The 13,855-nt window shown below is 33.6% G+C and overlaps 2 protein-coding genes across 7 annotated transcripts; one reads left to right on the forward strand and one right to left on the reverse strand.

Annotated features, from left to right (window-relative positions):
- The first annotated feature begins 1,690 nt into the window (after nucleotides 1-1,690).
- LOC111317705 (uncharacterized) lies at nucleotides 1,691-6,501 on the forward strand. 6 transcript variants are annotated; one of them, XM_089758169.1, is made up of 9 exons: nucleotides 1,724-1,984; nucleotides 2,184-2,307; nucleotides 2,490-2,579; nucleotides 2,674-3,345; nucleotides 3,916-4,043; nucleotides 4,164-4,318; nucleotides 4,915-4,996; nucleotides 5,382-5,633; nucleotides 6,223-6,363. In XM_089758169.1, the coding sequence occupies exons 1-8, from the start codon at nucleotides 1,808-1,810 to the stop codon at nucleotides 5,586-5,588; spliced, it is 1,635 nt and encodes a 544-aa protein (XP_089614295.1). In that variant the 5' UTR covers nucleotides 1,724-1,807; the 3' UTR covers nucleotides 5,589-5,633; nucleotides 6,223-6,363. The 6 variants fall into 6 exon arrangements, with proteins under 6 accessions (XP_022776036.1, XP_089614295.1, XP_022775889.1 ...); XM_089758171.1 differs by having other exon boundaries at nucleotides 1,725-1,984; nucleotides 3,955-4,043; nucleotides 6,223-6,500; XM_089758170.1 differs by having other exon boundaries at nucleotides 1,725-1,984; nucleotides 3,949-4,043; nucleotides 6,223-6,499.
- Nucleotides 6,461-9,296, reverse strand: LOC111317878 (triacylglycerol lipase OBL1-like). Its single transcript, XM_022920414.2, has 5 exons — nucleotides 8,922-9,296; nucleotides 8,575-8,768; nucleotides 8,346-8,379; nucleotides 7,064-7,677; nucleotides 6,461-6,940 (listed from the first exon to the last, which is right to left on the reverse strand). The coding sequence occupies exons 1-5, from the start codon at nucleotides 9,226-9,228 to the stop codon at nucleotides 6,653-6,655; spliced, it is 1,437 nt and encodes a 478-aa protein (XP_022776149.2). The 5' UTR covers nucleotides 9,229-9,296; the 3' UTR covers nucleotides 6,461-6,652.
- Nucleotides 9,297-13,855: the final 4,559 nt, after the last annotated feature.

The raw sequence follows: 13,855 nt of genomic DNA on the forward strand, positions 1-13,855 counted from the left end.
TCTGATCCAGGAAAGGGTTGGGTCCAGTCCTGGATGAACCTAACCTGACTGAACAATAATAATAGCGACAACTCTGAATTTGCTACAGCTCACGTGAGCAGTGAAAACCAAACCTACTTAAAAATATTTAAAGCCCTCAACTTACCAGGGAACCGGACAAACATGATTGCTCTCATCAAGTCATTTTATCAAATCTTGGTCATCAGATTTCATTAAAAGCCTATACTGTAGATTGTTTTTGTTTCTTCTCTCATCAGAACTTTCCACCAAGTACTAATTCTTCACTATTTTTCTATAGCAAAATTGCCCGGTTTGACCCGGCCATGGCTGCTGGCTGCTGGCTCCTGGTTCATTTTTTTTTCCTGCTACGATACGTTAATTTACGTAATAACTATAGTGGTGAGTAGTGCTTTTCTACACAAAATTCTTTGACAAGCAAGAGCCATGATCGTCAACGGTTAGTAAAAGTTCCATGCGAATAAAACTCCGTAGCTGCCAAGGGGAGAAAGTAAGTAGGAGCTGCTTACTTCTAGTTTTATCCGACGAGGATCACATGCAAAGATGAAGAAGGAAGCTTCCTTGTGAAAAAGGCAGCCTGAGAGGATAAACTCTTGAAAAAAGAAAGGAGTAATAATAATAAAAAAAAGATAATAGCTTAGAAAAAAAAATTTAAAATACGATCACAAAAGCATTTTTAATTGTATTATATTTATCGTAATTATTAATATAACGATAATGATAATAGTGTTCATTGTGATTATAAATTTTTTAATATTTTTATAATAAAATAAAAAAATTTAATATAATAATATTTATTTATGACATTTAAAATTATTAATAATATTTTAATTTTATATTTATAAATTAAAAAATACTTTTTACATATTTTAATTATAATTCAGAATTAATATATTATAAAATTTATAACTATATTAAAAAACATAAATAATAGTTTTAATATATTGTTGTAATTATAATTTTTTATTATATCATTATTTATGAATTTGATGTCATTATTTACATGAATGACGATTTATATTTTTATTACAATAATCATGACGAAAAATGATGATATTATTAAATAACGACCGATTGCAAACAGTATTTAAATTCATGACTTGAATTACTGATAGTGTGGCAATTTTGTCGGGACAAAAGGATTTGATTGCCACCCATATCTCCTTTCGACTCTTTGCTGTTGCATCGGGATTCAAAGAAAAAACACATTACAACTACAATTTTTCCCGTTGACTACTTTCTTGTTATTCTGTTTCACGTCCAAACAAAACATTCTATTCTTTTGATATTAATCAGACGGTCGACTAGATTCTAATTCATTTCTTTTGTCATGGAAAAATATATATTAATTAAAAAGTCAATGTTCGGATATTCAACTATTATTATTATTAAAAAATTTTCAAAATTTAATTCAATTAATATTTACCATCACTGTTTAATATAAAAATCCTAATAATACTAATAATGACATCATTTTTTTCAAACCATATTCTCTTTGAAAATTGATGTGACAACCCCGAAGTTATAGCCCAAAGTCCTGATTACCCTCATAATTAATCCTAAATTATCACAAATGCAAGGGTTTTACAGTCAATTTGAAGAAGGTCAAAATCCCAGGTCCAAAGGCAATGATAACCAGCAACATTAAAAGCATAAAACCCACTGGCAAAAAGGGTTTTAAAAAGGCCTTCATCTTTAACTACATGCCATGTAACAAATACAGAAAAAAAAAAAAAAAATGGCCGACATTTGAAGATGAAGAACTGAAGAAGTGAAGCTTTGAAGAAAAATGGCGGAGTTAGGGTTTCAATCAGGTTCTAGGGCTCGAGTTGCGAGCCCTGACTCTGTTATATTTACTTTGGAAAAGAATTTCAGCCTCTTCTCTTCCGCGTCCGCTAGTGTCGATCGATGCTCTTTTGCTTCCGATGCTCACGACCATGATTCTCTCGCTTCCGAACTCTCTTTTGTAACTTCTCCAATCTTTCAACTTTTTTTGTTTATCTCAATTTTCAATTTAATGCATAAGCTGAGGGAGCTGTAACAGTGTACATGATCGATCGTTGTTGATCAATTTGCATGCTTTTTCCCCCCTTATCCGATTTTTTTTTTCAAAAAAAAAATTTAAAAAAAGGAAAACAATGTTTGAAATGTGAATTGTTTTGCAGCATTTGGCAGGACATGGAGGAGGAGATCAGAATGGGAGTTCGAGTGGACCAGGTCCTGATCCAAACAAAGCTATAACAGTCCATAAGCACAGTCGTCTCTCCAGAAAAGGTGAAAAAGTGAAAGGTACTCGCAATATGTTCCTTTCATTATTAGCTTCTTTCGAGAAAGTTAAAATTGAAACTGCGCAAAAAGAGAAAAAAAGCAACGAATAAGCCCAAAAAAATTCAAATTCACTCACTCACTCATTGTCATTGCTCTCCCCCCCCCCCCCCCCCCCTCTTTTGCCCTTTTACAATAATATGCAGTTCAAAAAGAAGAAAATGATGCAGCTCTTATAGAGGACGAAAATCAACTTATAGATTCAGCTAGAAACTCATTCTCTCTTGCTCTTAAAGGTACCCTTTAGTTTCTTTTTGAAATGTTTTTTTAGCATAATATTTTGTAAAAAAATTAATAATTGCAAATTGGTTTTTTTTTTTTTTTATATAGAGTGTCAGGATAGGAGGGCTAGATCTGAAGCTTTGTTGAAGAATCCTCATAGAAGAAGACCAACTTCATTAGATCTAAATAATGCCACTGCTTCGTCTCCTCGGTTGGGGAATATGAAGAAAAGCTCTGTTGCGACACTGAAATCGGGTGCATTTCCTAGTCCCGGGACTCCCAATTATCATCATCATCACTCGAGTGTTGGGATGCAGAAGGGTTGGAGTTCTGAACGTGTGCCGTTGCATAATAATGGTGGAAAGATGCAGGGCAATGCTGCTGGGGTGTTGCCTTTTAACAATGGAAGGGCTTTGCCTTCAAAGTGGGATGATGCTGAGAGGTGGATTTTTAGTCCTGTTTCTGGGGATGGTGGTGTGAGGCAATCCATTGTGCCTCCACAAAGAAGACCCAAATCAAAGAGTGGTCCACTGGGTCCTCCTGGGATTACTTACGATTCATTGTACTCGCCTGCGATGCACATGTTTGATGGGGGGCATGCAGGGAATTTCATGGCTGGTTCTCCTTTCGCAGCTGGTGTAATTGCAGCTGATGGTTCGGCAATTCATTCTCGTAGCCATGGTGGAGGATTTGCTGTTCGGACTGAGCCTTGCATGGCCCGCTCTGTTAGCGTGCATGGATGTTCTGATGTAGTGAATCCACCATCGTTGCCTTCTCAAGGTACATGTCCATCTCTGTTGTACAAAATTTCTGGGTTAGATGATAATATGAGCTTTGGCTTACATTAATCATCTTCACATGAAGAGTGCCTTTTGAAAATTATGACATGTATTATGAAACTTTTTTCTCCATGTGTATTCTCTTGGCATCCAAATTAATTTAATCTTAAATTAAAACTTTATGTTTGATGCATGGTAGATAAATAGAAATTCATGATTTGGTCAAAATTTTTAGAACCATTTCCATTAATGTTATATTTATTATGATTACTATGTAATTATCCAAAAAAAGTTACTAATTAAGTGTTATAATAATTATAAAACAGCAAAGAACTTACCTCTTGATATAGGAACCACTTAAACATTAAAGAATCTGCATGTAGGCACGTGGACATGAGCAAAGTAGGAATTTTATTTCTCTACATTTGCCAAATTCATGAACTTGATGTTTCTTTTCCTTAATAAAATCCGTGAAATATCAATATAGATCATTTGCCAAATGTAAACTTCATGTTCTATTGAGAGATAGGTTGTTATTATGGTAATTGCTAAGCCTATTGTACTTCTATAGGTCCCCATCTTTCTAATTGGTTTTTCATCAAAGACACAGATGAAAATCTTGATGCAGTCAAGGATGCAGCCACTGATATTTCTCGTACTGTTTCAAGAAGAGACATGGCAACCCAAATGAGCCCACAGGTTAGCAGCCACTCATCTCCCAAAGAAAGGGCTTCTTTCTCTCCCTCCAGCCCTTCTGCTCTACCTATCATGGAACTACAGAACATCCATACTTCTAAATCAGAAGTGAGAGACGTGCAGGTAGATGAAAGAGTCACCATGACTAGGTGGTCAAAGAAGCATAGAGCTCGAAACACTGGGAAGAGCTCAGAAATTGTTGATGATTGGAGAAAGAGAGCCGTTGACACTTGTATATCAACCTGGGATGTGACAGAGACAACAAAGAGCATTTCCAAGTATGTCTACTTTACTACTACATCACCTCGTGTCTGTTTTCTAAAAATACCTTAAGGCAATGAGTAAGCATCTTGTCTATCTAGAACTCAAAGATCCCTTATATAACAAACTAAAAGTTGTGATAGAGACAGCAAAGAGCATTTCCAAGTATATCTACTTTACTACTACATCACCTTCATTTCTTTCTGTCTTCGGTGTCTGCTTTCAAAAATGCCTTAAGGCAATAAGTATCTTATCTATCAAGCAATCAACGATCCCTTATATAACAAGCTAAAAGTTTCTGATCAAACATTTTTGTTCCCTGTTTGAAAACCAATCACATTCTTTCTAGAAGACCAAAAGATTGTAATATAATTAGCAAAAATTATGAGCCTAATGTTAGTTTTTCAGATGCTAGATTGTGTGGGATTTGCCTAAGAAACTGCATCCAACTCAAGCAAATCCTAGCCTAGTTAGGTGAAAGGTTTTTCTGAAATTTCTCGTTTATCTTCATGTATAAAAAACTGATCAATATCAGAGAACATTGGAAGAAATTGAAATCTTTACAGAACAGATTTGATTGATATTTATATTCCAACTTCTTTCTCTTTTGCAGGATTAAAAGAGAAGAGGCCAAAATCACTGCATGGGAGAATCTGCAGAAGGCAAAAGCTGAGGCAGCCATAAGGAAACTAGAGGTTTTTTTTTTCTTAAATACTCCTGCATTCACATTTGAAATAATTTTAAAGAGATAGTTAAGTGAATGATCAACCTTTGATACAGTAAAAGTAAAATCTCTCCAGTATGATTTTAGTATTTCTTCCCATTCCTTTGTTGCCAAGCTTGCTCATGTAGATGTTGAAGCTATCATGTAACATCTTGATGAATTGGAATTGAGCAGAGTGTTACTTGCTCTTTCTCTGGGCAAAGTTATTTTTCTATTTATTCTTAAATAGAATATAGTTTGTCAAGATAAAACAACTAAAAAAAGACTCTTGAGTGCCAACTTAATAATCCCTGGTAAAATGCAATAGACACAAAAACTATTATCTTCATCATTACTGACACAACAATATATTTCAGATGAAGTTGGAAAAGAAGAGATCCTCATCAATGGACAAGATAATGAATAAGCTGAGATCAGCTCAGAAGAGAGCCCAGGAAATGAGAAATTCAATGTTAGCCAATCAGGCCCATCAAGTTACAAGGACCTCACATAAGGCTATATCACTCCGTAGAACCTGCCAAATGGGTTCGTTGAGTGGTTGCTTCACCTGCCATGCTTTCTAATGCCTTGCTTAATCTTTACTGGTTCAATCAGGCCTGAAATGCCGGGTACCTTATGCTTGCAATAGTTGTTTCTTTTCAAATCTTTTGCTTTACTTTTCTAAACTGGTTAAGGGAATTTTCTTTTTACCTTTGTTTTCGTGTGTGTATGTCTGGAGTATAATCATTCTTCCATTCTTAGTTTAGAGATTGATAACGTATCATAGCATTACTGAAAGAATTGCAATGTGCCTTAAGATTTAACCATATATACATATTGGATTAATGAGTTCATTGATAAGGAGAGTGATCCAAATCCAATATCATTCGAATAAAATGGTGAGGCTCCCCTTAATAGGCTAATAAGCACCACTGCAGATGCAGGTCAATGCACTAAGTAAACATATTAGCTATTTTTGTTATTTCACTTCAACATCCCATGTAAATCGAGTGCGTCAAGTTTTGATTATATGGCATTTTTAAGGTGCATATTGTTTTTGTTGAATAACAAGGCAATTAGGCACATGATTATTTACTCGTTTTACATTTAATTTAGTGCACGTGGAAAATGGAAATATCTCCACCTAACACTCAAGCTTTATTTCCTTGCTGGTAATATAGTTTCATGCTTATATTGTTCCGTCCTATCTCTTACCAGTTTCAAGAACAAAGACCACTGGAGATAATGAATATTGTACAGGAAGCAACTATTACACCGACCCGAAATTGTTGTCACTGCAGTTTTGCTTCAATCAAGGTTCCAGATTAGTGCAAGACCCCAAATTGCCATGTCCTGGGACTTGAAGATTTCCTGAATGTTTGACAAATAAAATCGTGTACGTATGTATGCATGTAAATTCACATTTCTAGTTTTTTTTTTTTTCTTACTATGACTGTTTGCCATGGAAATGGAAATATCATTCATCGCTTTTACCTTATTTCTTACAAGTAATAGAATTGATGAGGTCAAATAGATTATAAAATCTGTTTTCACCCGTTTTTTCTGATTTCTGCATGCATGTTCATGGAATACATCCTTCTAGTGTTTCAAATCTGTCAATTACGGAGCTTTATGGGAACCATCTTTGTCAACCTCTTTTAAGTTCGCGCTCGTGTATGGGGTCTTGAGGCTGAAGATCCAAGGGCAAGTATCCCAGTCGGGTAGCATTGACATAATCTTGAGGGGAATGAGCTGATAACCCTGGTACTACTAATCCAATTACCCTCAACATTCTCAAACACCAGCCTTCCTTGTAGTCTGGACCCATAATATAAGGCATGATGAAACCCCTAATAAGCTCCCAAATTGCATTCATGATCTTTGGTAACACCCATAGTAAAGAGAAGTAATTCTTGTTCGGTTCCTGCGGCAAAACCTGCATTGCATAATTAAATAAAAATTTTTAGAGGTTATAAGTAAAATAATTTTTCACGAATTCATTAGGAAACCCTTGCCACTATAAAAATAATAATAAAATTCTCTGATAAAAGGCACTTACTTTTCCTACATAGAAGCTATTGAAGTAGAGGCAGGGTCCAAAATGCTTGAACAATAGGGTTTTGTCATCATAAGGAACCCTAGGCACCATGTCATTGCTGTAAACGTACCTGAAATATTTTACATCAAATTTTCTCAATTTCAGGAACTCCCCAAACTTCTCGTCCCCTACCCTGGGCTGCCCAAATGTGTAAACCCCATCCAATCTCTCCAACAACCATTCCTCCTCGTGTAACATTAGCACAGCCGCAAACAAAATTGCCAATGCCCCACCTAAGCTATGCCCTGTCAATACAAACTTGGCTTCCTGATTCTCTTTTAAAACCTCCCTCAGCTTTTCTCTCAGGGTGTAGTAAGCAAATTCGCGTTGGTCACTGACTTGTTCGATTTCCTTGGGCCAGCCATGGTTCTTTTGCAAGCCTAGAGCTTTCATAAAACCACTGTGGGTCTTCGCATTACCCATGTCCTTAAGCTCATACCAGGAAAGATCGCTGTCGGTCATCCAGTCATTTGCATCAAAAGGGCTTGTGCCTCTGAATGCAACCACAATCAAGTTGGGGTTAGCCCGTGTGTCTTGAAGCATGAAGACTTGGGTTGACAAAGGTTCTTGGTAATCTGTGAAGCAAATGATCAAACCAGGATTTAAATAAAGAAATAGTACAAAAATTTACCAAAACCTCATAGTTTTATTCGAGTAATTTCATGGATTAAGTGAAGTTTTTTTTTATACAATGTGATCTAAGATATTTTTAAGTTTTGTTTAATTTTAAAGATATAATTCATTCAAAATTTTATTCTTAAAATATTTTTCAAAAAAATTGGACAATTGTTGATAAAAAAAATTCATCTTTTTACCAATTAAATTTCTCTTTTGTGGGTATGTGATGATAAGGATGAAGTATGACAATGAGACAAAGAAATGTGCAAATAATGTTAGTAATCAGTAGGTTGGTTTGATGTTTTCTTAAATGTAATTTACAAGTTGGCTGTTGATTAGTCCCTGGTGAAGGACAAAAAAAGTCTTAAAGTTGATAGAAATGTGAATAATAAATGGAATCTTAAATCAGACACACCACGTGATCGATTCATTTGCTTTTATTAAATCCTTAGACTATTATCTAGGATTTTACAATTTGCAATTTCCTATAATGTTGACTTCTGTTCATAATTAATAATCATATGTAAATAATATCTATAAGATAATTTTGCCACCGCCCAATCGGAAAACAATAAGCTCATTTAATTCTAAAAAAAAAATTAACAGAAACTTTTATCTCACGTACCGTTCCAGAAATTATAAAACTTCAAGAATTTCATCTGCTCCAAAAAAGAAAAACAAGAACAATCATCGTCACTGTCATTTTTTTTAATTTAAGAAACTAAAAGGCCTAATAGGATTGCATTTTTTTAGTATCTTGTTTAAGTAATGGTTAATTCATTTTATATTCAAACTATGAAGTTTCAGTAATATCTTAAACATTTGAGGATTGCCTTAAATGGAAAAAAACATACCTTCCAATGTTCTATGATTTTGGCTTTAATGAAGGCTTCATTCTCGTAGGATATTTTCGCAGCCATCACAGACAGATGTGCTTTGTATTTGTTGTCACCAGGTTTAATTTTGCTGTCTAATTCAAAGCGAGTGTCAATATTTGCTAACACCGATGTGAACGTCGCCGATGATTTATCAGGCCACCCTAATTTCCCTGCAAGATCAAACCCATCTCTGAATCGTTACTTTGAACCTTTTTTAGCAACAAAACAAGTGGTCTTCGAGCAAAAACATGGGTTTTTATGCAATCCAAGATGAGCTATATAGCATGAGACCTTTGTGAAACTACATGGAAAGAAGAGGACACCTGTTGCAAGATTTAGTAGGAGATTGAAAGGGCCACCGTTGCTTGATAAAAGATTTAGCGACATCTCGAGCGCATTCCCCATCAGGGCCATCGGTTTTGTCCCCCAAAGGAGGATTTTCTGAACAAGAACGGAGATGAAGATAAGCCATCTACGACGAAAATTTTCACGTTGTTCACCTGGACAGTGAATGAATCTTCTTTGTGACAATTCAGAGGAAAAAAGTAGGCCAAAAAGATCAAAGAAGCTTGCTTCTTCAGGGTTGAGTAGACAATAATCGTTGCAAAAGTGATTCTCATACGTAGTCATGGCTTGGAAGCAAATGAAGAAGAGACTGAGTTGCTGTGTCAACGTTTCAAAACTGAATATCAATTTTACAGGTTGAAAAGTAATTAAATAAAATAGTGCGAGCATACTCATTGCAATTAATTATTACCATTAATATATTTTTATTAAACAAGATTATTTCAGTGATGAAAATGAGATTAGAGTATGAGGTTGAAAATGGTCAAAAATGTCTCCTAGAATTTCCGCATCAAAATAATGCTATAAAGAAAACCATTCGCTATGACGTGACTTCCACCACTGTCACTTCACATCATTACTAACAGCGGAGAAAGATTTTTTTAAAAATATTTATTTATAATATATAAAAATTAATTAACAAATGTATCAATTTTATAAAAAAAAATTCTTTAAAAGTGTATGCTTTTCCATAAAAAAGGTAGAACCCTTGATCATCACTATCCCATTTATGTATTACCCTACATATTGTGATAACAACAGACTACGGTACCTCCATTTGCAGAGATTTCTGGTCTTCATTAAATTCTGGATTAGAGGCGAATTTTCGCAAGCAAATTCAAAGACATTGTTAAAAAAAATTGCTGAATTACCATCGTTTCTGGGTTGGAGTTATCCCACTTTTCCACCATGAAAACATAATTTGCTCATAAGAGATTGAAGATTTGTCATAAATGAAATATACTCAATTATGAGCTGTGTAGAAATTAAATCTGACAATTCACGCACTAGAGAAATTGAGGATATGAATGGGATTGTGATAAGTGGTCCAAAACCCTAAAAAAGGAGAATAGATACTATATATGTTCATGTGATGTAAATTTTAATAGCAAATATTTTAAAATTTTCTTCTTATTTGGATTACTTGAATCATTATGTTCCAAACCTTTATAATTTCGGTTAAGATTTTATATTTTCATTTCCCTAAAGTTTCATTTGAGTCAATACTCATTAGTGAATTTAGTTTGGTGGGTTGTCAACAATTGTACCTCATGCCTGTCACTTTATACATTAGGGGGTTTAACTATCAGTAAATTAATTCTCCTTCTGACCAAGTCAAACGAGGACTTAGTCAAGGTAAATGCTAACGATGGGCGGTTGGGCTCCATTGGTTCAATTCCCTAGGATCACTTGATGAAATCCTCCTCCTCCATTATTATCCAACAGTCAATCAAGAAACTTTTGCTTTCACACTTCCAGAAAGAGCATTGGGACAGATTTTCCATGATTCTGCTGGAATACATCCCACCCCTCTAATAGGACAAATTGAAAAAAAAGAATATTATTCCGAGAATTGGATTGTTTTCTTGTTCGTAGGAGGGGACCCTTCTCCTCATTAAAATCTAATCCAACCAACCAATAAACATATATTTATTGTTTTGTTATTGTAACTCAAGTCCTTTACTCTTTTTGGTTGGTGCATATTTCATTTTATCATCACAAAAATCATTTACATCTCCTCCTAATATATCACAGTGCTCTTTTTTTTTTCTGTCGTTTGCTCTCTTAAGTTATAGATAGCTACGTTCACGTTTTCCTGTCAGGTTGTAGGCAGTAAAGACAGACGACGGAACTGGTAATTTTGCATCAAGGTTAGGAGAAATATTTGTAACTGAGATTTGGTCAGAACGTACAGGAGCCCATGATAAAAATATCTGCACCTTTCTCGGTTGGTGGAACATATGTAGTGGCCAATTACAAATTGTCTGACGTTTTGAGACTTGACAGGGATCAAAATATATTGTTGAGAAGCATGTTAGGAAGCATGCACGGTCGATCTCACTCCTTGCTCAACTCTAGCTATTTTTTCTCAAGTCAGTCAAATGATCAAACTAAGATTTAATGGTTTTGTACCTAAAAAAGCGTTCTAGCGCCATGAAAATCTCCTCTCGTCGAAATATTTTTTAATTTTTTAAATTTTAATTTTTTAAATTTTTTATTTTTCATCAATTATTAATATCTCCTCTACATAAATATTTAGAATAGCATGTCATGATTTTATTATTTCATCACAAACATGTTTTAACTCAATATATGATCATTTAATTCGAGTATTTATACTTAATCCAAATGAACTTTTAAAAATTGTAATGTAAACTATGATAAAGGATTATGAAAACAATTGGTAAAATACATTCAAAACATATCTTTAAAAGGTTCAAAACTAGAGGATCATTTTTCATCATTTGATGCAACTTGACGTTTTACCCCATTTCACATCATTTCATTACTTTTCTTTCTTATTTCTCATAAAAGTATTCTTATTATTTTGTCCCAACTAATTTATGACATTTTTTTTGTTTTTTTTTTAATGATTCTTTTTTCTCCTTTTTTTTCAAGCATTTTTTCTCAAAATTTACCCCCAGCATGGAGAGTGATATTTGGTTAGGATTCTTTAAAAAATAATTATAATAGGCTCAAAAGGGGTAGTAATGGATGATTTTTCGAATGGTAAAAAAAAGAATGTCATTTTTCATCTCAAATGTGAATGCTTTCCTTGAAAATCATCTATTGAATAAAAACAAGCTCATGAATCTTTATAAAAAGATTACATATTTTTAAGATATATCTATTTCATATCTGCCAAAAACTTATTTCTTTTACTCAAAAAGTCTTCACAGATTGAACTTTATCAATGTGAATGAGTTTTCAAAATTAAATCTCAAAATTATTGTTATAATTATCTAAATATTCACCATCTGTAATTTAAGAATGGAATGAAAAGATATAACAAACAACAAAGCATAGAATAATGGTTAGGATGAAAGATAAAATGTAATAAAATGCATCAACTTGCTTTTTATTGAAATGATAACAAATAAAATCCTATTGCATAAAAGAAATCCTAACATTACTTTAAAAACAAATCTCAAAATGACAAGCCACTTTAATTAGCCTTAACATTCTTCTCAAAATTATGTCCCTATATGATCAGGAGAAGGGCTTTTATTGGCATTTGACCCCCTGATTCATTGAAGTTCACCAAGTCTTTTCAGATTAACTCACCTTAGGGCATTGACATTGTGATTGAGTAATGGATTGACACTAACATTTGATGTTGTTATCTTTCTCATGTTAAAGTTTATCATTTTATCCTTGATTAATCGTTACACCTTATGCTTTAAAGCAGTGTAATTTTTTATGGATTGACTAGCGATTATATAGTGGTAGTCACAATAAGCTGTAAAAACATACCACTTGGGATAGAGTGGCTTGAGTAGCTCCAATCAGCTGGAGGTAATCAAGTAATTATTATAGAACTCTTAGTATAATTTTATATAAGTCATGGGGATTAGATCAAATATGAGTTTTTCTTGAGTAGTTCATTGATCGCATGAACCACTTGCTAGGCTAACAAGATGAATGGTAGTTTGGGGTTCGAGAATGGGTTGATATGGTAAGTAAGATGGCTATAGAGTAGGCTGATATGGATAGGGTGAAGCATATTCATTACAGAATAATATAGAGAGTAAGTTTATGATAGATAAAGTTGATAACCCTTGAACTGTTATCTGTCAAAACTCATAGCTTGAGCTTTAATCTCTTTCCTTTTTAGGGCTTTCTTAGTGAAAACTTCTCATTCTTCTAACTTGCCATTCTTAATGGCATTCTTAATAATTTCACTTGAGATCACTATATCGATAAAATTTTTTGTTGCATTCTCTATCCCTTTTTCATAATAAAGAGATTTTAAAGTACTGACAAACAATATTATGGTCTATTTCTCAGTTAGAGAAGGTTGTACTTGAGTAGCTATGTTCTTTCACCTCTTAGTATACTCCTTGAATGATTCATTTGCTTTGTTTTCCATATTTTACAAAGATAAATGATCAAAAGCTAAATCTATGATATGTTAGTATTAACTAATGAAGTCACGAGCTATATCACTCTAAGACTGAATATGGATCTTGTCCAATTGAACATACCACCTAGTAGTAAAGCTAGTAAAGTTGTTTTGAAACACATACATTAATAACTTTTCATTATTAGCATGAACAGTTATTTTTCGACAGTACATAGTAATATAAGTTTTTGGACATTTTGTACCATAATATTTTTCAAACTCTAGTACTTTGAACTTTAGAGGAATAATAATATCTGAGACTAAACAGAGCTTAACAGCATATACAAAACTATAAAAATAAATTTTTTCACTGTTTTCAACTTTTATTCTAGTGTTTTCATCTTCTTATCAGCTATTGAGTTCTTCAACAACTCGTCTCTTTTTTATTTTAATTTTTTTTTCTCTTTTGGATCGTCCAAATCAGAGACCTGAATTGGTTTCACTATTTTTTCAGTGAAGACGGGATTCATATAGCTCTGGTATTATGATGGATTTAAAAGTGATGGCATTTAAGGGTATGTATACCTTATAGCATATATGAATTGTTACAGTGGTGCATCTTAAGTGGACTAAGCTTGCTGCAACCAAAAATAAGAAGATTCAAAAGATCAGTCACCTTTTGTGATGGATGATCCTATTGGCTAGTATTTTTTTCTATCTCTTTCCCCTTATTTAACTTGTTCAAAGCATCAAAAATCTTACTCAACTATCCTTCAAGCTTCTTTTGAGCTTTATTTATCCTCTCAAGATGATTGAAATTTTTTTATTCTATATGTCTGGGTCGCGCTC

Source organism: Durio zibethinus, chromosome 3, assembly GCF_047325235.1.
Source record: "Durio zibethinus cultivar Kanyao isolate XHJ-2024 chromosome 3, ASM4732523v1, whole genome shotgun sequence".
NCBI classification, from domain to species: Eukaryota; Viridiplantae; Streptophyta; class Magnoliopsida; order Malvales; family Malvaceae; genus Durio; species Durio zibethinus.